A 27,621-nucleotide genomic window follows, 5' to 3' on the forward strand; every position below is an offset into this window, starting at 1 on the left:
GCGTAAAATAAAGATTGGATGTGAAAAGTGGGTTATAATAAGCGTGTATGCACCTGGAGAAGAGAGAAGTGTAGAGGAGAGAGAGAGATTTTGGGAAATGTTGAGTGAATGTGTGGGGAGTTTTGAATCAAGTATGAGAGTAATGGTGGTTGGGGATTTCAGTGCTAAAGTGGGTAAAAATGTTGTGGAGGGAGTAGTAGGTAAATTTGGGGTGCCAGGGGTAAATGTAAATGGGGAGTCTTTAATTGAGCTATGTGTTTCTAGAAAGACATTTGGTAATAATTAATACATACTTTATGAAAAAGAGGATAAATAAATATACAAGGTATGATGTAGCACGTAATGAAAGTAGTTTGTTAGATTATGTATTGGTGGATAAAAGGTTGATGGGTAGGCTCCAGGATGTACATGTTTATAGAGGGGCAACTGATATATCGGATCAATAAATAACAAAAAGGCACAATACCGTGAATGGAACAATACACAAATAACCCGCACATAAAAGAGAGAAGCTTACGACGGCGTTTCGGTCCGACTTGGACCATTGACAAAGTCAAACTAACAGAGGTGGAGCAGGACGGCTATATATAGGCAGGAAGAGGTGGTAGTAGTAGTAGTACAAGAATTGTATATAATACTGACAGGATGAAATTAAGACACATGCACAACGCCCGGGCATCCCCATCGTAGACGTTTCACCATCCAGCCAGCCACTGGATGGCGAAACGTCCACAACAAAGACAACCAGACGCCGCACATGTGTCTTAATTTCAACAGTAGTTGTAGTAGAAGAAGAAGAGGTAGTAGTAGTGGTAGCGGAGGAAGTGGGAAATAAGGAAGACGAGCCAGTCAAATACAAAGGAAGGGGAGCACTGCAAGAGAGCTAGATACCCACAGAGGGAGAGCAAGCGCACAGAGGTGCGTGAAAGGGGAAGTGGTGAAATAAAATAAATGAAGAAGGAACAGAAACACGAGACAGGAGAGAGAAAGACAACCCAGAGGAGAAAAGGAGAGAGGAAAGGGGAAGAGGAAGAAGAAAAAGAAAAAGAAAAAGTGAGGATTCAGGTTAAGTCACGGGTGTTCTGAAGTTTGGAGCATTTTACAATGTAGTGGGAGAGGAAGTCATCTACAGAGACGAAGCCAGGGCTAAGGTTCATACAAGGAAAGTTGTGTATTATATACAATTCTTGTACTACTACTACTACTACTACTACTACTACTACTACCACCTCTTCCTGCCTATATATAGCCGTCCTGCTCCACCTCTGTTAGTGTGACTTTGTCAATGGTCCAAGTCGGACCGAAACGTCGTCGTAAGCTTCTCTCTTTTATGTGCGGGTTATTTGTGTATATCGGATCATTATTTAGTTGTAGCTACAGTTAGAGTAAGAGGAAGATGGGACAAGAGGAAGGTGGCAACAACAAGTAGGAGGGAAGTGAAAGTGTATAAACTAAGGGAGGAGGAGGTTCGGGTGAGATATAAGCGACTGTTGGCAGAAAGGTGGGCTAGTGCAAAGATGAGTAGTGGGGGGGGGGTTGAAGAGGGTTGGATGAGTTTTAAAAATGCAGTATTAGAATGTGGGGCAGAAGTTTGTGGTTATAGGAGGGTGGGGGCAGGAGGAAAGAGGAGTGATTGGTGGAATGATGAAGTAAAGGGTGTGGTAAAAGAGAAAAAGTTAGCTTATGAGAGGTTTTTACAAAGCAGAAGTGTTATAAGAAGAGCAGAGTATATGGAGAGTAAAAGAAAGGTGAAGAGAGTGGTGACAGAGTGCAAAAGGAGAGCAGATGATAGAGTGGGAGAGGCATTGTCAAGAAATTTTAATAAAAATAAGAAAAAATTTTGGATTGAGTTAAACAAGTTAAGAAAGCCTAAGGAATGTATGGATCTGTCAGTTAAAAACAGAGTAGGGGAGTTAGTAGATGGGGAGATGGAGGTACTAGGTAGATGGCGAGAATATTTTGAGGAACTTTTAAATGTTAAGGAAGAAAGAGAGGCAGTAATTTCATGCACTGGTCAGGGAGGTATACCATCTTTTAGGAGTGAAGAAGAGCAGAATGTAAGTGTGGGGGAGGTACGTGAGGCATTACATAGAATGAAAGGGGGTAAAGCAGCTGGAACTGATGGGATCATGACAGAAATGTTAAAAGCAGGGGGATATAGTGTTGGAGTGGTTGGTACTTTTGTTTAATAAATGTATGAAAGAGGGGAAGGTACCTAGGGATTGGCGGAGAGCATGTATAGTCCCTTTATATAAAGGGAAAGGGGACAAAAGAGATTGTAAAAATTATAGAGGAATAAGTTTACTGAGTATACCAGGAAAAGTGTACGGTAGGGTCATAATTGAAAGAATTAGAGGTAAGACAGAATGTAGGATTGCGGATGAGCAAGGAGGTTTCAGAGTGGGTAGGGGATGTGTAGATCAAGTGCTTACATTGAAGCATATATGTGAACAGTATTTAGATAAAGGTAGGGAAGTTTTTATTGCATTTATGGATTTAGAAAAGGCATATGATAGAGTGGATAGGGGAGCAATGTGGCAGATGTTGCAAGTATATGGAATAGGTGGTAAGTTACTAAATGCTGTAAAGAGTTTTTATGAGGATAGTTTGGAGGGATATGTTGTGTATCTTTATACGTATATGCTTCTAAACTGTTGTATTCTGAGCACCTCTGCAAAAGCAGTGATAATGTGTGAGTGTGGTGAAAGTGTTGAATGATGATGAAAGTATTTTCTTTTTGGGGATTTTCTTTCTTTTTTGGGTCACCCTGCCTCGGTGGGAGACGACCGACTTGTTGAAAAAAAAAAAAAAAAAAAGTGAGGCTCAGGTTAGGGTGTGTAAAAGAGGGGGAGACTACTTCCCAGTAAAAGTAGGTCTTAGACAGGGATGTGTAATGTCATCATGGTTGTTTAATATATTTATAGATGGGGTCGTAAAAGAAGTAAATGCTAGGGTGTTCGGGAGAGGGGTGGGATTAAATTATGGGGAATCAAATACAAAATGGGAATTGACACAGTTACTTTTTGCTGATGATACTGTGCTTATGGGAGATTCTAAAGAAAAATTGCAAAAGTAAGTGGATTAGTTTGGGAGTGTGTGTAAAGGTAGAAAGTTGAAAGTGAACATAGAAAAGTTAAGGTGATGAGGGTATCAAATGATTTAGATAAAGAAAATGGGATATCAAATTGGGAAGGAGGAGTAAGGAAGAAGTGAATGTTTTCAGATACTTGGGAGTTGACGTGTAGGCGGATGGATTTATGAAAGATGAAGTTAATCATAGAATTGATGAAGGAAAAAACGCGAGTGGTGCGTTGAGGTATATGTGGACTCAAAAAATGTTATCTATGGAGGCAAAGAAGGGAATGTATGAAAGTATAGCAGTACCAACACTCTTATGTAAGTGTGAAGCTTGGGTTGTGAATGCAGCAGCGAGGAGGGGGTTGGAGGCAGTGGAGATGTCCTGTCTAAGGGCAATGTGTTTACCTGGAGAGAGTTCCGGGTGTCAACGCCCCCGCGGCCCGGTCTGTGACCAGGCCTCCTGGTGGATCAGAGCCTGATCAACCAGGCTGTTACTGCTGGCTGCACTCAAACCAACGTACGAGCCACAGCCCAGCTGGTCAGGAACCGACTTTAGGTGCTTGTCCAGTGCCAGCTTGAAGACTGCCAGGGGTCTGTTGGTAATCCCCCTTATGTATGCTGGGAGGCAGTTGAACAGTCTCGGGCCTCTGACACTTATTGTATGGTCTCTTAACGTGCTAGTGATACCCCTGCTTTTCATTGGGGGGATGTTGCATTGTCTGCCAAGTCTTTTGCTTTCGTAGTGAGTGATTTTCGTGTGCAAGTTCGGTACTAGTCCCTCTAGGATTTTCCAGGTGTATATAATCATGTATCTCTCCCGCCTGCGTTCCAGGGAATACAGGTTCAGGAACCTCAAGCGCTCCCAGTAATTTAGGTGTTTTATCTCCGTTATGCGTGCCGTGAAGGTTCTCTGTACATTTTCTAGGTCAGCAATTTCACCTGCCTTGAAAGGTGCTGTTAGTGTGCAGCAATATTCCAGCCTAGATAAAACAAGTGACCTGAAGAGTGTCATCATGGGCTTGGCATCCCTAGTTTTGAAGGTTCTCATTATCCATCCTGTCATTTTTCTAGCAGATGCGATTGATACAATGTTATGGTCCTTGAAGGTGAGATCCTCCGACATGATCACTCCCAGGTCTTTGACGTTGATGTTTCGCTCTATTTTGTGGCCAGAATTTGTTTTGTACTCTGATGAAGATTTAATTTCCTCGTGTTTACCATATCTGAGTAATTGAAATTTCTCATCGTTGAACTTCAAATTGTTTTCTGCAGCCCACTGAAAGATTTGGTTGATGTCCGCCTGGAGCCTTGCAGTGTCTGCAATGGAAGACACTGTCATGCAGATTCAGGTGTCATCTGCAAAGGAAGACACGGTGCTGTGGCTGACATCCTTGTCTATGTCAGATATGAGGATGAGGAACAAGATGGGAGCGAGTACTGTGCTTTGTGGAACAGAGCTTTTCACTGTAGCTGCCCCGGACTTTACTCTGTTGACTACTACTCTCTGTGTTCTGTTAGTGAGGAAATTATAGATCCATCGACCGACTTTTCCTGTTATTCCTTTAGCACCCATTTTGTGCGCTATTACGCCATGGTCACACTTGTCGAAGGCTTTTGCAAAGTCTGTATACATTACATCTGCATTCTTATTGTCTTCTAGTGCATCTAGGACCTTGTCGTAGTGATCCAATAGTTGAGACAGACAGGAGCGACCTGTTCTAAACCCATGTTGCCCTGGGTTGTGTAATTTATGGGTTTCTAGATGGGTGGTGATCTTGCTTCTTAGGACCCTTTCAAAGATTTTTATGATACGGGATGTTAGTGCTATCGGTCTGTAGTTCTTTGCTATTGCTTTACTGCCCCCTTTGTGGAGTGGGACTATGTCTGTTGTTTTTAGTAACTGTGGGACGACCCCCGTGTCCATGCTCCCTCTCCATAGGATGGTAAAAGCTCGTGATAGGGGCTTCTTGCAGTTCTTGATGAACACGGAGTTCCATGAGTCTGGCCCTGGGGCGGAGTGCATGGGCATGTCATTTATCGCCTGTTTGAAGTCATTTGGCATCAGGATAACATCAGATAGGCTTGTGTTAACCAAATTTTGTGGCTCTCTCATAAAAAATTCATTTTGATCTTCGACTCTCAGTCTGGTTAGCGGCTTGCTAAAAACTGAGTCATATTGGGACTTGAGTAGCTCACTCATTTCCTAGATGTCATCTGTGTAGGACCCATCTTGTTTAAGTAGGGGCCCAATACTGGACGTTGTTCTCGACTTTGATTTGGCATAGGAGAAGAAATACTTTGGGTTTCTTTCGATTTCATTTATGGCGTTTAGTTCTTCCCGCGATTCCTGACTCCTATAAGATTCCTTTAGCTTAAGTTCGATGCTTGCTATTTCTCTGACCAGTGTCTCCCTACGCATTTCAGATATATTGACCTCTTTTAGCCGCTCTGTTATTCTTTTCCGTCGCCTGTAAAGGGAGCGCCTGTCTCTTTCTATTTTACATCTACTCCTTTTTCTTAAAGGAATAAGCCTTGTGCATACATCGAGTGCCACCGAGTTAATCTGTTCTAGGCATAAGTTGGGGTCTGTGTTGCTTATTATATCTTCCCAGCTTATATCGGTTAGGACTTGGTTTACTTGGTCCCACTTTATGTTTTTGTTATTGAAGTTGAATTTGGTGAATGCTCCCTCGTGACTAATCTCATTATGTCGGTCTGGGGCTCTGCGCATACATGTCTGAACCTCAATTATGTTGTGATCTGAGTACAGTGGACCCCCGCATACCGGACGCCTTGCATAACGGACAATCCGCATACCGGACGCTTTGATCGCTAAAATTTTGCCTCGCATACCGCCCAAAAACCCGCTCAGCGCCCTTCGTCCGAGACGCGTCCAATGTGCGGCCTGAGCCAGCCTCATATGTTCCGCCGGTGGCATTGTTTACCAGCCAGCCTCCGCGGTAACATTCAAGCATACAATCGGAATATTTCGTATTATTACAGTATTTTCGGTGCTGTTTCTGGAAAATAAGTGACCATGGGCCCCAAGAAAGCTTCTAGTTCCAACCCTACAGCAATAAGGGTTAGAATTCCAATAGAGATGAAGAAAGAGATCATTGATAAGTATGAAAGTGGAGTGCGTATCACCGACCTGGTCAGGTTGTACAAGAAACCCAAATCAACCATCTCTACTATTGTGGGCAACAGAAAGGCAATCAAGGAAGCTGTTCTTGCCAAAGGTTTAACTGTGTTTTCGAAACAGAGATCGCAAGTGATGGAAGATGTTGAGAGACTCTTATTGGTGTGGATAAATGAAAAACAGCTAGCAGGAGATAGCGTTTCTCAAGCTATCATAAGCGAAAAGGCTAGGAAGTTGCATGAGGATTTAATTAAAAAAAGGCCTGCAACTAGTGATGATGTGAGTGAATTTAAGGCCAGCAAAGGTTGGTTTGAGAGATTTAAGAAGCGTAGTGGCATACATAGTGTGATACGGCATGGTGAGGCTGCCAGTTCGGACCACAAAGCGGCTGAAAAATATGTGCAGGAATTCAAGGAGTACATAGAAACTGAAGGACTGAAACCTGAACAAGTGTTTAATTGTGATGAAACAGGCCTGTTTTGGAAGAAAATGCCAAGCAGGACCTACATTACTCAGGAAGAAAAGGCACTCCCAGGACATAAGCCTATGAAAGACAGGCTTACTTTGTTGATGTGTTCCAATGCTAGTGGTGATTGCAAAGTTAAGCCTTTATTAGTGTATCACTCTGAAACTCCCAGAGTGTTCAGGCAAAAGAATGTCCTCAAGGATAATTTGTGTGTGCTGTGGAGATCAAACAGTAAGGCATGGGTCACTAGGGACTTTTTCTATAACTGGTTACACCATGCATTTGCCCCCAATGTCAAAGATTACCTAACTGAAAAGAAATTAGAACTTAAGTGCCTCCTGGTGTTAGACAATGCCCCTGGTCATCCTACAGACGTGGCAGAGCGACTTTATGGGGACATGAGCTTCATTAAGGTGAAGTTTTTGCCTCCTAATACCACTCCTCTCCTGCAGCCCATGGACCAGCAGGTTATTGCAAACTTCAAAAAACTGTACACAAAAGCTCTGTTTGAAAGGTGCTTTGTAGTGACCTCAGAAACTCAACTGACTCTAAGAGAGTTTTGGAGAGATCACTTTAATATCCTCAATTGTATAAACCTTATAGGTAAGGCTTGGGAGGGAGTGACTAAGAAGACCTTGAACTCTGCTTGGAAGAAACTGTGGCCAGAATGTGTAGACAAAAGGGATTTTGAAGGGTTTGAGGCTAACCCTGAGAGGAGTATACCAGTTGAGGAATCAATTGTGGCATTGGGGAAGTCCTTGGGGTTGGAGGTTAGTGGGGAGGATGTGGAAGAGTTGGTGGAGGAGGACAATGAAGAACTAACCACTGATGAGCTGATAGATCAACTTCAAGAGCAAGAGGCCAGACCTGGGGAAACTGGTTCAAAGGAGGGGAGAGAGAAATTGAAGGAATTGCCTACTTCAAAGATTAAGGAAATGTGTGCAAAATGGCTTGAAGTGCAAACCTTTTTTGATGAAAATCACCCTCACACAGCTATTGCAAGCCGTGCTGGTGACTGTTACAATGACAATGTTGTGAACCACTTTAGACAAATCATAAAGGAACGAGAGGTACAGGCCACTATGGACAGATATGTTGTGCGAAAGAAGTCCAGTGACTCTGAAGCTGGTCCTAGTGGCATTAAAAGAAGAAGGGAAGTAACCCCAGAAAAGGACTCGACACCTCAAGTCTTAATGGAAGGGGATTCCCCTTCTAAACACTAACACTCTCTCTCCCCTCCTCCCATCCCATCAATCATCACCAGATCTTCAATAAAAGTAAGTGTCATGTAATTGTGCATGCCTTTTTTAGTTTGTGTGTATTAAAATTAACATTTCATGTGGTAAAAAATTTTTTTTTTCATACTTTTGGGTGTCTTGCACGGATTAATTTGATTTCCATTATTTCTTATGGGGAAAATTCATTCGCATACCGAACATTTCGCATAACAGCCAGCCCTCTTGCACGGATTAAGATCGCTATGCGGGGGTCCACTGTATATTGTTTTTGATGTGGTGACATTTCGTATCAGATCATGATTGTTAATGAAGATGAGGTCTAGTGTATTCTCCAGTCTAGTAGGCTCTATTATTTGCTGGTTTAAATTGAATTTCGAGCAGAGATTTAAAAGCTCGTGTGAGTGTGAGTTTTCGTCAGAGCTGCCTCCTGGTGTTATTACTGCAACAATATTATTTGCTATATTCCTCCATTTTAGATGCCTTAAGTTGAAATCCCCCAGGAGCAAGATGTTGGGTGCAGGAGCTGGCAGATTTTCCAGACAGTGGTCAATTTTTACCAGCTGTGGTGTAAATATTATGCAGAAAATTCGGAGCGTGGAAATTAGGAGGTGTGGAGTTAATAAAAGTATTAGTCAGAGGGCTGAAGAGGGGTTGTTGAGGTGGTTTGGTCATTTAGAGAGAATGGATCAAAGTAGAATGACATGGAGAGCATTTAAATCTGTAGGAGAAGGAAGGCGGGGTAGGGGTCGTCCTCGAAAAGGTTGGAAGGAAGGGGTGAGGGAGATTTTGTGGGCGAGGGGCTTGGACTTCCAGCAGGCGTGCACGAGCGTGTTCGATAGGAGTGAATGGAGACGAATAGTATTTGGGACCTGACGATCTGTTGGAGTGTGAGCAGGGTAATATTTAGTGAAGGGATTCAGGGAAACCGGTTATTTTTATATAGCTGGACTTGGGTCCTGGAAATGGGAAGTACAATGCCTGCACTCTAAAGGAGGGGTTTTGGGATATTAGCAGTTTGGAGGGAGATGTTGTGTATCTTTATATGTATATGCTTCTAAACTGTTGTGTTCTGAGCACCTCTGCAAAAGCAGTGATTATGTGTGAGGTGAAAGTGTTGAATGATGATGAAAGTATTTTCTTTTTGGGGATTTTCTTTCTTTTTTGGGTCACCCTGCCTCGGTGGGAGATGGCCGACTTGTTAAAAAAAAAAAAAGATAAACTGTTATTTCTGATGTACAGTAGTAGATTTTTATAATTTTTTTGGAAATTTAGAGAGTACTGGAATGTAGCCCATTTTTACCATATGATCTTCACATTCAGGCTCATCTGGTGCTTGCCTGGTCAACCAGGCTGTTGCTGCTGGAGGCCTGCTGCCCCACATAGCCACTACAGTCTGGTTGATCTGGCACCTGGTAAAGAGACTTGTCCAGTTTCCTCTTGAAGGCTTCTACATTTATTCCAGCCATGTTTCTGATATTGTCTGGTAAGATGCTGAATAGTCTGGGACCCCGGATGTTGATGCAGTGTTCCCTTACTGTCTCCATTGCACCCCTGCTCCTCACTGGGTTTATTTTCCACTTCCTCCCATATCTCACTCAAGTATGTTATGCCAGTGTGCAGATTTGGGACCAGGCCCTCAAGTACTTTCCAAGTATACATTATCATTTTCTCTCTCTCTCTCTCTCCTCTGTTCCGATAAGTACATGTTCAAGACTTGAAGGTGCTCCCAGTAATTTAGGTGCTTTACTGGCTCAATGTGAGCCATAAACGATCTCTGTATTTGTTCCAGCTCTGATATTTCTCCTGCTTTGAAAGGGGCTGTCAGCATTGAGCAATATTCTAAATGAGGGAGCACTAGTGATTTGAAGTGTCACCATTGGCATTATTTCCTTGTTTTGAAAGTTCTCAATACCCACCCTGTCATCTTCCTGGCTGTCATGATCTTTGTCTTGCTATGGTCTTTAAAAGAAAGGTCGGCTTACATAATTATTCCCAAATCTTTTATGTGTTCCTTTTGTTCTATTTGGTGGCCCTCTTAAGTTTTGTAGGCATCGTTCCTTTTGAGTTACTCATTCTTTCCATGCCTAAGCAGCTGGAACTTATCACCACTGAAGATCATGTTCTCCACTGCCCACTGGAAAACCCTGCTTAAATCTTCCTGTAATTTTTCAGTGTCCTCTACCATAGTGACTTTCATGCTTATTTTAGTATCACCTGCAAATGATGATACAAAAATGTGGTGGGTGTTTTTATCTATGTCTGCTATGAAGATGAGAAACAGCAGAGGTGCCACGACAGTGCCTTTAGGCACTGAGCTTTTTACCTTGCTGATGCTGGATCTTGCTCTGTTTACTACTACTTTTTATGTTCTGTTTGTTAGGAACCCAAAAATTCATCTGCCTACCTTCCCTGTAATGCCCATGGCCCTCATTTTGTGCACTATCACTCCATGATTGCATTTGTCAAACACCTTTGCAAAATTTGTGTAAATCACATCTGTGTTTTGGTCGTCTTCCAACGCCTCCATAATTCTGTCATAATGGTTCAGTAGCTGTGACAGGCATGATCATGCTGCTCTAAAACCATGCTGGTTCAGGTTATGCTGGTTGTGCTGGTCCATGAAATTTGTAATCTGCCATCTCATCACCCTTATTCAAATCTCTGAAGCTTCATTCAAGTTCTTTTAATGTGTGAATACATGCAACAAACAGGAGAACTTCTGAGGTTACCTTGCATAGATTCAGACATGAAAGGTGATGTCTTACTAACCTTGTAGAGACATGATGGATTAAACAGAGGTAAGTCAGTAAAAAGAGGGATGGCTAGGCTGCATATTCAATGACTAAGAAGGCTTTTCATGCAGTGCCATATAGAAGGCTACTCAGCAAATCTGAGAAGCAAGCTGGAGTAAAAGAAAAATAAAATATATGGATAGGGGAAAATTTAAACAACAGAAAACAAGCAGTCACTATATGAGATGAAACATCAGGTTGGCAGAGTACTATACTGCAGGAAAGAGAAGTAATTTCATTACATTAATGAAGCGCAAGATTTCTTTTCTCTCGCTTCCATTTATTCTAGTAATTCACCTTGGCCATTAGTGATGCTCCTGCTTGTATTAAATAATGCACCACACTGTTCTGGTCTTTGGTGATGGCGATCATCAGTGGAGTCATAAGCTGAGTATCAGTCATATCTACAGTAGCACCTGCAAGGACTAGCACATGCATTGCCTCAAGACTACCATAGGCTGCTGCAACGTGCATTCCTGTTTGATTTCCATATTCCTTTACTTTAACATTGGGATTCACACCGTGCACTGAAAAATAAATATGATTTACATACACAAAAAATTACTTTTACTATTTTATTTTATTAACAAACCGGCCATATCCCACCGAGGCAGGGTGACCTAAAAAGAAGAATTAAAGTTTTTCTTTTTAAATTTAGTAATTTATACAGGAGAAGGGGTTACTAGCCCCTTGCTCCCTTTTACTAAAAAAATCAGTGTTAAAAAAACAGGAGTTTATATTTTCTGTACAGTAGCATGTATATGGATTACAGACAAAAACAAGGCAAAGACAATAGGCAAACAACAGCAGAAAGTACTTACCTAAAACATGCAACAATTTTTCTAAATCATTCTGTTTGCATGATGAATACATTCCTTTAGGTGAAGGCCTGAGAACAGCATAGAGTAAAAACTTAATCATTGATTTAAGTTTATAATTAATTATTGAAAAATATATATTTTCAGTGACTAGTTGAATTCAGACCAAAAAGAAATTTACAACTCTTTATGGGTAGTGTCACATACAGTTCACTGAATATAAAATACTGAGACTGAAGGCAACTAGCTCAGTGTGGAAAGAATTAGGTATACGTAAAATATTAAGGCAGTATGAAGTCAATGAGGTTACACCACCTATGTCCTCTTCTTTCAATTGCCTAGCATCATAACTTTGATATTTACCAACTATTCATGCTTAAAGAGAGAGAAAAAGTACACATAGCTTGAATACAAAATAATATGGACTATTATACGAAGATTCAAAATCAGTGATGATACTCTAATGACAAATTTCAAGGCACTAGTACTATCTGTTAAGAACACTGTATGTTCTCATCACTACACAAACAACTCACACATAGGAGAGAGAAGCTTGTGATGACATTTCAGACTTGGATTATTTACAAGTTATGGTCCAAGTCAGACCAAAACATCATCATAAGCTTCTATCTATGTGCAGGTTATTTGTGTATTGTTCCAGTCACAGTAATGTTCCTTTTTGTTCTCTTTTCTCATCTCACCTTGTAAGGCAGGCAAGATATCCAAGTAGAAAGTAAACAGAGATCTTTTACTGCTCAAAGCCAGTAAAACATCTGAACTACTAATACTGCCTTCACCTAATTAATTTAGACATACACAGGAAAACTTTATTGAAGAAAGAGATATAACATGAAAGATAAACCCAATGAACATTCTGTGCCTGCAGAAACATCCGACATCAATGCTTCAAACATTTACAGCACTAACAGATGGAAAAATATTGCTGGAACAAATGAATTGTAGTGAAAACATGGTATACAACACTGACAAGTTATGGTTAAAAACACATTAGCAAACACTTCAGACAATTTAATATGGAAATATTTCAGCCCTGGGACCTTGTTCACTCCATATATGACTCCTGAGAAAATATAGGTTAACACAGGAATGGTAAATGTGAGGTAAGCTGGAGTTTAGCAAAGTCAGGTGAGCCAAATAACTGTGAGATCACCAAGTGGAGCCACTGGGTAGCTTTTAAATATATTAGTCAAGTATTTGCAAAGGGTCTGCCTAGCATTGGCCAGCAGACCTACTGCAGTACTCCTTTGTACAACAGATGAAAGAAGGAGCACTGAAGTGAGTCTAGTGGCCATTGCAAGGCAGGTCCTACTCAGATATCTGACTATGTTTTGAAACTACCCAATGACTTCACTGGGTGATCTCAACTGTTCACCTTACCTGATCTCAGTAAACTCTGGCTTACATTACATGTACCATTCCTTAACTAAATTAATGTGGTGTGTAGAGAGTGAACAAAATCCCAGGACTGAAACATTTCCATAATAAAATATCCTAAGTATTTACTCATGAGTCTTAACCACAAAAGTAGAAGTCTTTATGAAAGAGCTTGGCAGCTTTTTACAGGGTGTGACAGATCAACCTGGTGATGTTCATGCAGGCAGGCAGGGTAATAAGAAGTAATAATCTGACTGATTTGGCAGTCATGAGGAAGCCTGGTCTCAGTCCAAAATGAGTACAAAAAACACACAAGTAGCTATAAGTAAATCCTAAATTTCTTTTTACACATTTCAGTCATTTTTTTTTTTTTTTTTCAACAAGTCGGCCGTCTCCCACCGAGGCAGGGTGACCCAAAAAAGAAAGAAAATCCCCAAAAAGAAAATACTTTCATCATCATTCAACACTTTCACCACACTCGCACATTATCACTGTTTTTGCAGAGGTGCTCAGAATACAACAGTCTAGAAGCATACACATATAAAGATACACAACATATCCCTCCAAACTGCCAATATCCCAAACCCCTCCTTTAAAGTGCAGGCATTGTACTTCCCATTTCCAGGACTCAAGTCCGACTATATGAAAATAACCGGTTTCCCTGAATCCCTTCACTAAATATTACCCTGCTCACACTCCAACAGATCGTCAGGTCCCAAGTACCATTCGTCTCCATTCACTCCTATCTAACACGCTCACGCACGCTTGCTGGAAGTCCAAGCCCCTTACCCACAAAACCTCCTTTACCCCCTCTCTCCAACCCTTTCGAGGACGACCCCTACCCCGCCTTCCTTCCCCTATAGATTTATATGCTTTCCATGTCATTCTACTTTGATCCATTCTCTCTAAATGACCAAACCACCTCAACAACCCCTCCTCTGCCCTCTGACTAATACTTTTATTAACTCCACACCTTCTCCTAATTTCCACACTCCGAATTTTCTGCATAATATTTACACCACACATTGCCCTTAAACAGGACATCTCCACTGCCTCCAACCGTCTCCTCGCTGCTGCATTTACCACCCAAGTTTCACACCCATATAAGAGTGTTGGTACTACTATACTTTCATACATACCCTTCTTTGCCTCCATAGATAACGTTTTTTGACTCCACATATACCTCAACGCACCACTCACCTTTTTTCCCTCATCAATTCTATGATTAACCTCATCCTTCATAAATCCATCCGCCGACACGTCAACTCCCAAGTATCTGAAAACATTCACTTCTTCCATACTCCTCCTCCCCAATTTGATATCCAATTTTTCTTTATCCAAATCATTTGACACCCTCATCACCTTACTCTTTTCTATGTTCACTTTCAACTTTCTACCTTTACACACATTCCCAAACTCATCCACTAACCTTTGCAATTTTTCTTTAGAATCTCCCATAAGCACAGTATCATCAGCAAAAAGTAACTGTGTCAATTCCCATTTTGAATTTGATTCCCCATAATTTAATCCCACCCCTCTCCCAAACACCCTAGCATTTACTTCCTTTACAACCCCATCTATAAATATATTAAACAACCATGGTGACATTACACATCCCTGTCTAAGACCTACTTTTACCGGGAAGTAGTCTCCCTCTCTTCTATACACCCTAACCTGAGCCTCACTATCCTCATAAAAACTCTTTACAGCATTTAATAACTTACCACCTATTCCATATACTTGCAACATCTGCCACATTGCTCCTCTATCCACTCTATCATATGCCTTTTCTAAATCCATAAATGCAATAAAAACTTCCCTATCTTTATCTAAATACTGTTCACATATATGCTTCAATGTAAACACCTGATCTACACATCCCCTACCCACTCTAAAACCTCCTTGCTCATCCGCAATCCTACATTCTGTCTTACCTCTAATTCTTTCAATTATAACCCTACCGTACACTTTTCCTGGTATACTCAGTAAGCTTATTCCTCTATAATTTTTACAGTCTCTTTTGTCCCCTTTCCTTTTATATAAAGGGACTATACATGCTCTCTGCCAATCCCTAGGTACCTTCCCCTCTTTCATACATTTATTAAACAAAAGTACCAACCACTCCAACACTATATCCCCCCCTGCTTTTAACATTTCTGTCATGATCCCATCAGTTCCAGCTGCTTTACCCCCTTTCATTTTACGTAATGCCTCACGTACCTCCCCCCCCACACTTACATTCTGCTCTTCTTCACTCCTAAAAGATGGTATACCTCCCTGACCAGTGCATGAAATTACTGCCTCTGTTTCTTCCTTAACATTTAAAAGTTCCTCAAAATATTCTCGCCATCTACACAATACCTCCATCTCCCCATCTACTAACTCACCTACTCTGTTTTTAACTGACAAATCCATATTTTCCCTAGGCTTTCTTAACTTGTTTAACTCACTCCAAAATTTTTTCTTATTTTCATTAAAATTTCTTGACAGTGCCTCTCCCACTCTATCATCTGCTCTCCTTTTGCACTCTCTCACCACTCTCTTTACCTTTCTTTTACTCTCCATATACTCTGCTCTTCTTATAACACTTCTGCTTTGTAAAAACCTCTCATAAGCTACCTTTTTCTCTTTTATCACACCCTTTACTTCATCATTCCACCAATCACTCCTCTTTCCTCCTGCCCCCACCCTCCTATAACCACAAACTTCTGCCCCACATTCTAATACTTATTTGTAACTTCAGTCATATTTCTTATATATGACTAAGACATTACATTTACCTTCACAAAGTTTATGACAATAACCAAAGAACTTACTTGGCACTAATATTTTTGCCACCATGAATAGACTTGATGGCCTCCTGAAGCTTTTCTCGTCCAAGCTCAAGAGGAAATCTGTGCGAAGAGATCATTCGTCCATTACAAAGTTCAAGAGTTGGTTCATTTTCTGGCATAGATTCTGTAGGAACCACTGTCTCAGGAGATATTCTCTTTGACCAGGTCATACGGGCTGATGCTCTGTCAATACAAGTTACAAATAATTATTTGTAGACACAATACAACATTTTATATAAACAAGACAGTTCAAAGGATAAGTCAAATGGCAAAGGAATATTGTGGCCTCCTTTTTCTTCTGTATAATTTATGCCTATAGTGTCATATACATACAAGACTCTGTAAGAGTGCAATAGTGACCCACGAAATGTTTTATATATACACTGATAGGATATGTGGCCTTTCTTTTTCTGTATTATAAACATTTAACCCCTAAACTATGACATACCCAGAAAAAAAATTCCTGTGTGAGAGATTTTAATTTTTTCTTACAGAATGAAAGACTGAAATGAGTGGAATCTGATAAAAACTTATGATTTTATGGCATGCTGAAATTGGTAAAAAAAATTATCACTCGTCAGGAACAGTGGCAGACATGTGCCAGTAATATTTATGTTTTACAATTTGGCACCAAATTATGATTGTTTTTCAGTGTTATTAATTGCTTTAAATGTTTAGCACTACATACACCACTTTTTTTTATGACATTAGATGTGTTTAAAGATGTTTTAGAATTTAAACAGAGAGAAATGTTTAGCCCAACATTGCTCCATAGTACAGCCTCTCCTCACTTGAGACATACTTGTTTACCAACAACTCGGACTTATGACAGACTCTCTGACCAGCATGCAGAACTAAATAATATATATCAGAGCTGATTTCCTCTTATTCTGTTTATTGCAATATACAGTACACTACTGTACAAGCATTTAAAAATATACTAAAAATGTTATAAATGGTGCAAAGGTGACATTAAAACAATATCAAACATGGATGACACAAACACACAACCATTATAGTATGCTCCTTAGCGATGAATTCGTTTACCTATGTAATATTAGGAACAGAACTCCATCGTTAAGTGAGGAGAGGTTGTATGTATATATAAGTGTTTTGTATTCTATTTTTTTACTACTACGTTTTAAAGTGTAGTGCTCCTCAAAATATGAAAATAAATCACAGTATTTAACTATACTGGATTATCCTAGGTCAATTATACTTATGGGGAAGTGGAGAAGAACCCTTCCTCCGTAAGCCGTGTGTCCTAAGAGGCAACTAGAATGCCGGGAGCATGGGGCTAGTAACCCCTTCTCTCCTGTATAAATTACTAAATGTAAAAAGCAGAAAAATTTTTGTTTCTTTTTTTTTCCAGGTCACCCTGCCTCAGTAGGAGACAGCCAGTGTGTATATAAAAAAAAAGTTCAAGGTATAATCTGGGTTATATAATAATTCTGCATTCCTGATACCTGTGTGACTTCTAGACTACTATACAACACATTTACACCAAAAACCTATGATATTACAATTGCTTAAAGGTATAATACTCATTGAAACAAGGAAATAAATCATACTGTTTTACTTCATTGGATGACTGACATGTATGCCACAAAGCACAACAAGTGTGCTTTGTTGCATAAAACAATACTTACTCCTTCCTTTCTTGATGCTGCTTTAAGTAGACAACAGGTTTCCTGTTGAGCTTCAGATCCAACTGCACCTCCCTAGGTGGTCCTTCTGAGCCACAATGTGGGCAGAGCGTTGCCCCGGCCAACATCAGACCACACAGCTTGTGGTAGTAGTGATACAGGCCAGACTTGTCCCAAGAGCATTCATAAAACACACCCTATTGTATGGTTAAATTAGTCACTAAGAAACCTCTATATTCAAGATCAAATCTTCAAATTATACATTATTTGCTTGCTAAATTGAATCACTGCATAAATAAATCTCTCTCCATTTCCATGAAAGAGCCAATCAAGATCACATCTTACATGATCTCCAATCTACAAAGCAAGAATATCCCACAAATACGTAATCAATACAATTATGCTCACATAACTTGCATATCACACATGTATGCCCTTGTCTTACCTTATAATGGGAAGGTATTTCTATACCATAAACCCACTTACAATACAACCTTGCTTAAAGTAATGACTAACAGAATGTAACCTACATTATACAGTAATTCTTACCTTAGAGAAAAGTTAAAAAACTGATTGACAAATTTGAAGGTGTCAAGAACATAATCTTATTTTCACATATGATTGTCATTTCCCACTGAGCTATTTTTCATAAGGTACAGATTATCAGGAATAATACTCCCGTGTTATGAGAGCATTTACCACACTACCATTCGCACCAGTAAAGTATTCTTAAGTCATTCTCTCCAAATGTCAAAATTATCTAAGAGCATCATAAAAGATTTTACTTATTAATCATATATTTTACATGAAAACAGAAGTGGCTATGTATAGATAGCATTCATTCATTCTGTCATCAACCCCTACAAATTGTATGTTTTTTTTTTAATAAAACCAATTAATCATTTTCATAGTAATTCTGTAAATAAATTACAGAACAGGTGGGGCTTTAACCCATGCCAGGTGAGTCCTAACACTCAGAGGCCAGTGTGTTAACCACTGGGTCAACTGGCTCTAATAAGACTGATCCAACTGGGTATATTTCTATATATCAGAGAGAGGATAGCATGGGCCCCACTGTGACCACCTTCTTATGGCATATAGAAATATACCTAGTTGGATGAATCTTACTAGAGCCAGCTGGCCCAGTGGCTAATGCATTGACCTGTGAGTTTTAGGACTCACCTGCCAAAGGTTCAAGCCCCACCTGTTCTGTGATTTGTCTGAAGTTGGTTATAATTTTGTGAAACAGTTCTGTATTGTGCACATAGTCCTGCTGCATTTCACAATTATTCCCTTACTACTTTACATATGATATAACAAGAATCTAGCACGGCTGTTGGTCAAAAGTTAAGGTGAGAAGGATCAACAGCTGAAGCTTGCCTCACTACCACCACCACAAAGTCAAATAAGAAATTACAATAAACTTAGGCCAGTACTCTCACAACCAGGTTTACTGTCATTAATGCCATAACCAACATAGACAATTATTGCAATAAGGTAGAATATGCTCCTATCTCAATAATCTGAAATGCTTCACTTAATTTATACTATAAAATGACATAACTAACCTGAGTGCAGAAAAGGCCACAGCAAGGGCAGCAATTGTGTCGCCTCAAACGCTGTCTGTGAATCTCGCAGAGCAGCATAAAGGGAATTTTTCCACTCACTCGCAAGTATCTGCACAGTACCAATATTACTTTTAGAATTTAATCATGTTTTTTCTTTAAAAAGTTCCACTATTATCCAAACCCAGTCAAACTAAAAGATAAGAATGTGGTAACTACAGTAATTTCAAATTTAAGATAAGTTTCAGCTTTGAGACTCTCTGATCACGGGTTCTATCCCCGCCCGTGGTATATGTTTCAGATAACATAGATTATGTAATAATGAATGCATTAAGAATAGAAACAAAGGTTTCATAGCAATATAAAGGCTGACATTTACTCAACTGAACCTTATGGAAAGATATTCATTCACGTGACTTCACACAATTATTTTTATTTATCAGTATGCAGTAACAATTCCGTAAAATCAATGTTTTTAATGCACTGATAGTCAGAGACAGGTAGGGAAGGAAGATGGAGAGAATGTTGCTCTTTCTTATAAAATATAAATAATACAGTGCAAAAACATTTTGACTGATGATCATGGCCAGTAAAAGATTTATATCCAGTAATACAAATGATGATTACTGTCTTCAATAAGATTTTATACTTGGGTTTTTAACAAGTCATAAATATTTTGTTTTAAATGACACATCTTTACGGTAATTTAAATTTAGACTATAATGAACTGCTCAAGCTGTACTGACTTGTTGAATCATCCCTTATACACAACTTTCCTTATACGAATTTTAGTCCTGGCTTTGTCTCTGTAGACACCTTCCTTTCCCATTACATTGTTAAATGCTCCAAACTTCAGAACACACATGATTTAACCTGACTTTTTTTTCTCCTCCACTCTCTACCTCTTCTCCTTTCCTACTACTGTTCTATGGCTCATAAGAAATAAAAATTTGAAATTTAATTTCAATTAATTTAATAATTTTTCCATATATTCTGTGTGTGCTATGTGCTCCATATTCTGTATATAATTACACTCACTTTTAATTTTTAAAAAAGTAAATGTTTACAGAATGTAATTTAACAACATATAAAAAACATTGTAGGTAGTAGGTTGGTAGACAGCAACCGCCCAGGGAGGTACTACCGTCCTGCCAAGTGAGTGTAAAACGGAAACCTGTAATTGTTTTACATGATGGTAGGATTGCTGGTGTCTTTTTTGTCTCATAAACATGCAAGATTACAGGTACGTCTTGCTACTTCTACTTACACTTAGGTCACACTACACATACATGTAAAAGCATATAGTATATACACACACCCCTCTGGGTTTTCTGCTATTTTCTCTCTAGTTCTTGTTCTTGTTTATTTCCTCTTATTTCCATGGGGAAATGGAACAGAATTCTTCCTCTGTAAGTCGTGCGTGTTGTAAGAGGCGACTAAAATGCCGGGGGCAAGGGGCTAGTAACCCCTTCTCTTGCATAAGTTACTAAATTTAAAAAGAGAAACTTTCGTTTTTCGTTTTTGGCCACCCTGCCTCGGTAGGATACAGCCAGTTTGTTGAAAGAAAAGATAAAAAAAACATGATACATATGTCTTCTGATTTCTGAATTCTTGGAGGAGATATTTAAAGAAAAATATAACTTTAAACCAAAATGTGACTCATGATCAATGAAATATATACAGTGGATCCTCCCTTTTCACTGGGCTCTGTTTTCGCGAATTTCAGTTATCGCCGACTTTTTTCATAAAAATATTGGCTCAGTTTTCGTTACTTTCCTCCACTCTCGTCGGTGGTATGAAACATGTCTGAGTATGCCCGTGCACACATAACCTTCCACACGCACATCTTGAGGCAGTGTCACTTTGTTTCTTGTTGAGTGAACATTATCCTGTGAGGTAATAGGAAACATTTTGTAATAATTCATTGTTTTTGCAGTTGTTTATTCTGTGTGAATGCTAAATAAGCCACATGGGCCCAAAGAAAGCTGCTAGTGCCAGTCCTTTGGTAAAGAAGGTGAGAAACACGATAGAAGTAAAGAAAATTACTGTAGAAAAATACAAAAGTGGTGGTGGTAGAGGGTGGTAGTGATGGTAGTAGAGTGGTAGTGGTTGTGATGGTGGTAGAGGGTGGTAGTGATGGTGGTAGGGAGTGGTAGCAGTTGTGGTGTTGGAGGATGGTAGCAGTTGCAATGGTGGTTAGTGATGGTGGTAGAGGGTGGTAGTGGTTGTGATGGTGGTAGAGGGTGGTAGTGATGATGGTAGAGGGTGGTAGTGATTGTGGTAGAGGGTAGAACTGCAAGAGCTCTCTGGACAGTTTTTTTGTGCGGCAGGGGTCCAGCGACTCTTAAGCTGGTCCTAGTGCCATTAAAAATCAAAGAAGGGAAGTAACCCAGGATAAGGACTTGATACCTGAAGTCTTTATGGAAGAGGATTCCCCTCCCAAACACTAATCAGTCCTCCCTCTCCCCTCTTCCCTGTCTTCCATACACCAACAAGTCTTCAGTAAAGGTAAGTGTGATGCTAAATGTTCATTAATAAATGTTATTAGTGCTTTATAATATATCTGTCATTCTTTTCTGTATGTAAATCTATATTTAATCTCTAAAAAAATTATTTTTTGTTAATATTTTGGAGAGTCCGGAGCAGATTAATTGGATTTACATTATTTCTTATGGGGAAAATGGTTTCAGTTTTCATCAATTTCACATTTGTCAGACTCTTCGGAACGGATTAATGATGAAAAGGGAGGGTCCACTGTACATAACAACTGCTTGCAATTTATTCTATATTGTACCAACACACATTAGACACATTAGTGAAATTAGTTAGGAGGCATTCTCAAATATTTTAGAAATTAATGTAAACACTATGGCTTCATGACAATGAAGCACAAACAGTAGTGCACTCTAAAAAGATGGAAAAAAATTATGCATTAAAAATTCAATGTACAGTATTTATGATGTCTTACTTGTGAGTTGCAGCAACATTGCAACAGCCAATCATGCGTCCGTCAAAAGAGTCAATTGCCTGGCAGTACACGTCCCCAGTAATCCCAACAGCAGTGGGATTCTCTCTGACACGACACTTACACAGCACATTAGTCAGGCTTGGTGTAGCCTACAATGGAGGATGAAAAAAATTACAACTGAAACTTTATTCATCTGTAATTATGAGACACAAAATATATGAATTATTTAACCCAAATAACAAATTAAAATATTGAGGAGCTTCTCATGCTTTGCATCTGAATTATGTTTAGGAACAGCAACAACATAAACAACTTACCTTACTTACCTCTTCACAAATTAGAGAGGCTGAACTGTGTGTCATGTCCTTGGGAAAGACACGGATGTTTAATAGAATGCGGCCAAACCCTGTTTTTCTTTTTTCCTACACAATTCAACTATGTTATTTGTCCCAAACCTACATCATTAAAATTATGAGTCTCTAGTAACATTTAAATAATTTCCAATTCTATCAATCAACTCCATCACATTCTCTTATCCTCTTCATGCTACTATGGAAATGAACTAGTAAGTCATTATAAAACTATTATGGTATCACAAAATAACTGAAGCAACTTCAAATAAAAATGCAGACAATAAGCTTAAGATATGTCAGCCAAAATCAGAATGCTGAAACATGGATGCATTGTTAGACAATAACAATAAATACAAGAGAAAAAATCAAGCACTAGTTATTGCTCTATTATTGAAACTACAGTAGTCAAATTATTTTGTAAAACATTTCATAATTATGAAGAATACAGTAATATTTTTAAGTACAGTATAAATAGTTTTATATAACTGATACTGATCAATTAACCGCAGTGTTCATGGAAAAATTTTGAATAACTCATGACTGAACCATGAGCTGGTCTTTATACACAGTTTGATAACTCAAGTTTCTGGTGATCTGAGAACCCTAACAGTACAGCATTCATCAATATCATGATCTTCCTGTAATGTCTTATAACTTTAGTTTCTAGTGGCCTATGACTACGATGATGTTATTCTAAGCAAGCAAAGTGAAGCAGAGTCTCATGCAAGCAACAAGCTACAACAATTCAGTGCCCCCCCACCCCCCACCCAAAAAAAAAAATATGAAAGCCGAATAAAATCCCATTACAGTGGACCCCCGGGGGTCCACTGTATTTTAAAATCTCTTCCAAGCTTAGTATTTTCAGCAGCAGAGACTTTTAAGGCAATATTTAGCATCAAACAAACACACCAGCTCTCATCCTGCAATACTTATGAATTTGAAAAAACAATGTAGGAGGCTGATATGTAATAATACACGAGTCAAAACTTAAAAAATACTAAATATACAGCTAGGTCTCGACTAGTGCGAATAATAAATCCCATGAAGTGGTCGCACTATTTGAATTTGCACCATTCAAATTATATGTAATTTTTTGCACATGTTTTGAAGAGTTTGGGGAAAAACTAGCATTATTAATGAATTACACATTGAAGTGAAATGTGCATTATTCAAACTCACACTAAAAAAAAACCTGCTGTATAGTGAATCCTTAATTTAATGGACTAATAGGGAGAGGGGGTGTCCACTAAAGCCAGTTATTTGTTATATCTGAATTATGAAGATATTTTCCCATGATTGCAACAGTAACAATTTATTTCGGATTTAACAGTCTGAGTCCATTAAATCCAAAAATAATTTACCCAACATATTGCAGCAATAACAAATAATTCTAGATTCATTGGACTTTGTCCACTAAACCTAGAACCATCCGTAAAAATAATGGACAATTCTGATTTAGCAGACAAAGTCCATTAAATCTAAAAAGAATTTTCCCAGGAGATTGTAAGATTAACAGACAATTCTGTATTTATCCAATTTTGTCTGTTGCTTCCAGATTTTGTCTGGTAAATCCAAAATCTGTTAAAACCATATCTGTTAAATTGATGTCTACTGTAAAATAGAGCAAAAGATGGAATTTATTTTTGTAGGTTCATATTCCCTGCTCTTCAACACCATGTCACTGAATCAGTGTAATAATAGCAGCTATGCATTGTAGAGATAATTAAGTGACAATTACAGAGCCCGTTTCTTTGGCACAGAGTACAGGTATTTTGAAAGAACAATTTATGTTTCATCAGAGATCTCATGCCAGTTAACTGTGCTAAATGAATGGCAAATACAGGAAGTATTGTTTCGCATTGTTTCTCAATCACCATCATTTAGAATAAGATTTTCAGTCAAGATTTTAATATAGCATATTTATTGGTAGAGGAGATTCAAAGGGTGAGTAAGGGAAGGAAATTTGAAGTGAATACAGAAAAAGCAAGGTTAGGAAAATAAGTATACAAAAAATGAAAGACTGGAGAGGTCTGTGCAGGAAGTGTGTATATTTACATATGTGAGTATAGATGCAATGGCAGATGGATATATAATGGAACCTCTACTGATGAGTTTAATCCATTCCATGACCTTGCTTGCATCTGGATTTACTCATCTGCAGAGTCAATTTTCCTCATTTAAATTAACTGACATGGAATTGATCTGACTTAAGAAATCGTAATGACACGATTGCAATCGTGTCATTACGATTTCTTAAGTCATGTTGACGGCAGTGAAGGGACTTGAGCTAGAGTTCGTCACGGCCACGCTAGCTGGAGATTCGTCTGTAAAAACTTGCATTTGTGGTCACAGAGGTGCCTGTGCTAACCTTCCTATGGTGTAGAAATATACCTAGTTGGATGAATCTTATTGTGGCTAGCTGGTCGAGTGGCTAACGTGACGGGCTGGAGTTTTGAGACTCTATGACCGCGGGTTCAATCCCGGCCGCGGGTATGGTTTGTTTGCAATCGTGTCATTACGATTTCTTAAGTCATGTTGACGGCAGTGAAGGGACTTGAGCTAGAGTTCGTCACGGCCACGCTAGCTGGAGATTCGTCTGTAAAAACTTGCATTTGTGGTCACAGAGGTGCCTGTGCTAACCTTCCTATGGTGTAGAAATATACCTAGTTGGATGAATCTTATTGTGGCTAGCTGGTCTAGTGGCTAACGCGACGGGCTGGAGTTTTGAGACTCTATGACCGCGGGTATGGTTTGTTTGCAATCGTGTCATTATGATTTCTTAAGTCATGTTGACGGCAGTGAAGGGACTTGAGCTAGAGTTCGTCACGGCCACGCTAGCTGGAGATTTGTCTGTAAAAACTTGCATTTGTGGTCACAGAGGTGCCTGTGCTAACCTTCCTATGGTGTAGAAATATACCTAGTTGGATGAATCTTATTGTGGCTAGCTGGTCTAGTGGCTAACGCGACGGGCTGGAGTTTTGAGACTCTATGACCGCGGGTATGGTTTGTTTGCAATCGTGTCATTATGATTTCTTAAGTCATGTTGACGGCAGTGAAGGGACTTGAGCTAGAGTTCGTCACGGCCACGCTAGCTGGAGATTCGTCTGTAAAAACTTGCATTTGTGGTCACAGAGGTGCCTGTGCTAACCTTCCTATGGTGTAGAAATATACCTAGTTGGATGAATCTTATTGTGGCTAGCTGGTCTAGTGGCTAACGCGACGGGCTGGAGTTTTGAGACTCTATGACCGCGGGTTCAATCCCGGCCGGGGGTATGGTTTGTTTGCAATCGTGTCATTACGATTTCTTAAGTCATGTTGACGGCAGTGAAGGGACTTGAGCTAGAGTTCGTCACGGCCACGCTAGCTGGAGATTTGTCTGTAAAAACTTGCATTTGTGGTCACAGAGGTGCCTGTGCTAACCTTCCTATGGTGTAGAAATATACCTAGTTGGATGAATCTTATTGTGGCTAGCTGGTCTAGTGGCTAACGCGACGGGCTGGAGTTTTGAGACTCTATGACCGCGGGTTCAATCCCGGCCGGGGGTATGGAATTGATCTGTTCCCGAGGGATTCCAGGCACAAAAAAATACTTAAATCATTTCCCTAATATCAATTCTATGGCTTATTTATCTATCAAATTTCATCTAATGACATAATAAACAATATAAATAACATAGAAACCTGATATATGCTCTAGAATGAATAAAATATATCATTCGTGTAGTAGTATCGGCAGCGTTGGACACAGACGAGAGTTTGTCTGGAGACAGGAGTTTACCTGGACTTTACCTGCAGAGGGTTTGGGGGGGTCAATGCCCCTGTGGCCCAGTCTGAGACCAGGCCTCATGGTGGATCAGGGTCTGATCAACCAGGCTGTTACTGCTGGCCGCACGCAAGTTGATATACGAACCACAGCCTGGTTGGTTAGGTACTGGCTTTAGGTGCCTGTCCAGTGCCTTCTTGAAGACAGCCAGGGGTCTTCTGGTAATCCCCCTTATGTATGCTGAGAGGCAACTGAACAGTCTTGGGCCCAGGACATTTATTGTGTTGCTGTCAGTGTACCCGTAGTGCCCCTGCTTTTCAGCGGGGGAATGTTGCATCTCCTGCCGAGTCTTTTGCTTTCAAAGGGAGTGATTTTCATGTGCAGGTTTGGTACCAATCTCTCCAGGATCTTCCAAGTGTATACAGTGGACCCCCGGTTCGCGATGCTATTGGTATCCAATAAATCCGGTATCCGATGCATTATATCGCAAAAAATATGCCTCAGTTCCCGTTACAAAACCCGGTATGCGATACGATTCGTACGAGATGTGTCCACGTATGGCCTGAACTGCCCCGTGTGTGCCAGTGTTTACAAGCCAGCCAGTGTGCGCGCATCTAAGGATACATTCGGTACATTCCACATTATCCATATTATCACTGTTTTTGGTGCTTGTTTCTGCAAAATAAGTCACCATGGGCCCCAAGAAAGCATCTACTGCCAACCCTGTGGTAAAAAGGGTGAGAATTAGTATGGAAATTAAGAAAGATTTTGAAGGGTTTGGGGCTAACCCTGAGAAGCCTATGCCAGTTGTAGAATCCATTGTGCCTACTTAAAAAATTAAGGAAATGTGTGCACAGTGGGTTGAACTGCAAACCTTTATGGATGAAAATCACCCTAACACAGCTATTGCAAGCCGTGCTGGTGACTATTACACTGACATTGTTTTGAACCACTTTAGGAAAGTCATAAAGGAACGAGAGGTACAGGCCTCTTTGGACAGATATGTTGTGCGACAGAAGTCCAGTGACTCCCAAGCAGGTCCTAGTGGCATTAAAAGAAGAAGGGAAGTAACCCTGGAAAAGGACTTACTACCTCAAGTCCTAATGGAGGGGGATTCCCCTTCTAAACAATAGGTTCAACACTCTTCCCTCCTCCCATCCCATCAATCATCACCAGATCTTCATTAAAGGTAAGTGTCAATTATTCTATTGTTATTGTAATTACTTTATTGCATTAAACTTAATATTTCATGTGGTAAAAGTTTTTTTTTCATACTTTTGGGTGTCTTGCATGGATTAATTTGATTTCCATTATTTCTTATGGGGAAAATTGATTCGCTTTCCGATAATTTTGGTTTACGATGAGCTCTCAGGAACGGATTAATATCGCGAACCAGGGGTCCACTGTATTATCATGTATCTCTCTCGCCTGCATTCAAGGGAATACAGATCCATATGGACCTTCCACCGTTCCCAGTAGTTCAGGTGCCTTATCGTACTTAGGACAAGATACTCCTTGAATAATTTCGCTAATGTCAACTCTACGGCTTATTTATCTATCACAATTC

General features: G+C 39.7%; 1 protein-coding gene across 6 annotated transcripts in view; it reads right to left on the minus strand.

The window, feature by feature from the left end:
- G9a (histone-lysine N-methyltransferase G9a) overlaps positions 1–27,621 on the minus strand; it is a 127,425-nt gene that overhangs the window by 47,750 nt on the left and 52,054 nt on the right. For 3 of the 6 annotated variants that reach the window (XM_070082776.1, XM_070082778.1, XM_070082782.1), the window contains 7 exons: positions 22,257–22,304; positions 21,940–22,088; positions 18,975–19,083; positions 17,410–17,603; positions 15,743–15,943; positions 11,535–11,602; positions 11,011–11,240 (listed from right to left, as the gene is read on the minus strand). In XM_070082776.1, the coding sequence (XP_069938877.1) occupies positions 11,011–11,240; positions 11,535–11,602; positions 15,743–15,943; positions 17,410–17,603; positions 18,975–19,083; positions 21,940–22,088; positions 22,257–22,304 (999 nt within the window). The remainder of the gene's footprint in view (positions 1–11,010; positions 11,241–11,534; positions 11,603–15,742; positions 15,944–17,409; positions 17,604–18,974; positions 19,084–21,939; positions 22,089–22,256; positions 22,305–27,621) is intronic. The other 3 variants (XM_070082781.1, XM_070082780.1, XM_070082779.1) reach the window with 2 other exon arrangements.

The sequence above is a fragment of the Cherax quadricarinatus genome, chromosome 8, assembly GCF_038502225.1.
Source record: "Cherax quadricarinatus isolate ZL_2023a chromosome 8, ASM3850222v1, whole genome shotgun sequence".
Lineage (NCBI taxonomy): Eukaryota > Metazoa > Arthropoda > Malacostraca > Decapoda > Parastacidae > Cherax > Cherax quadricarinatus.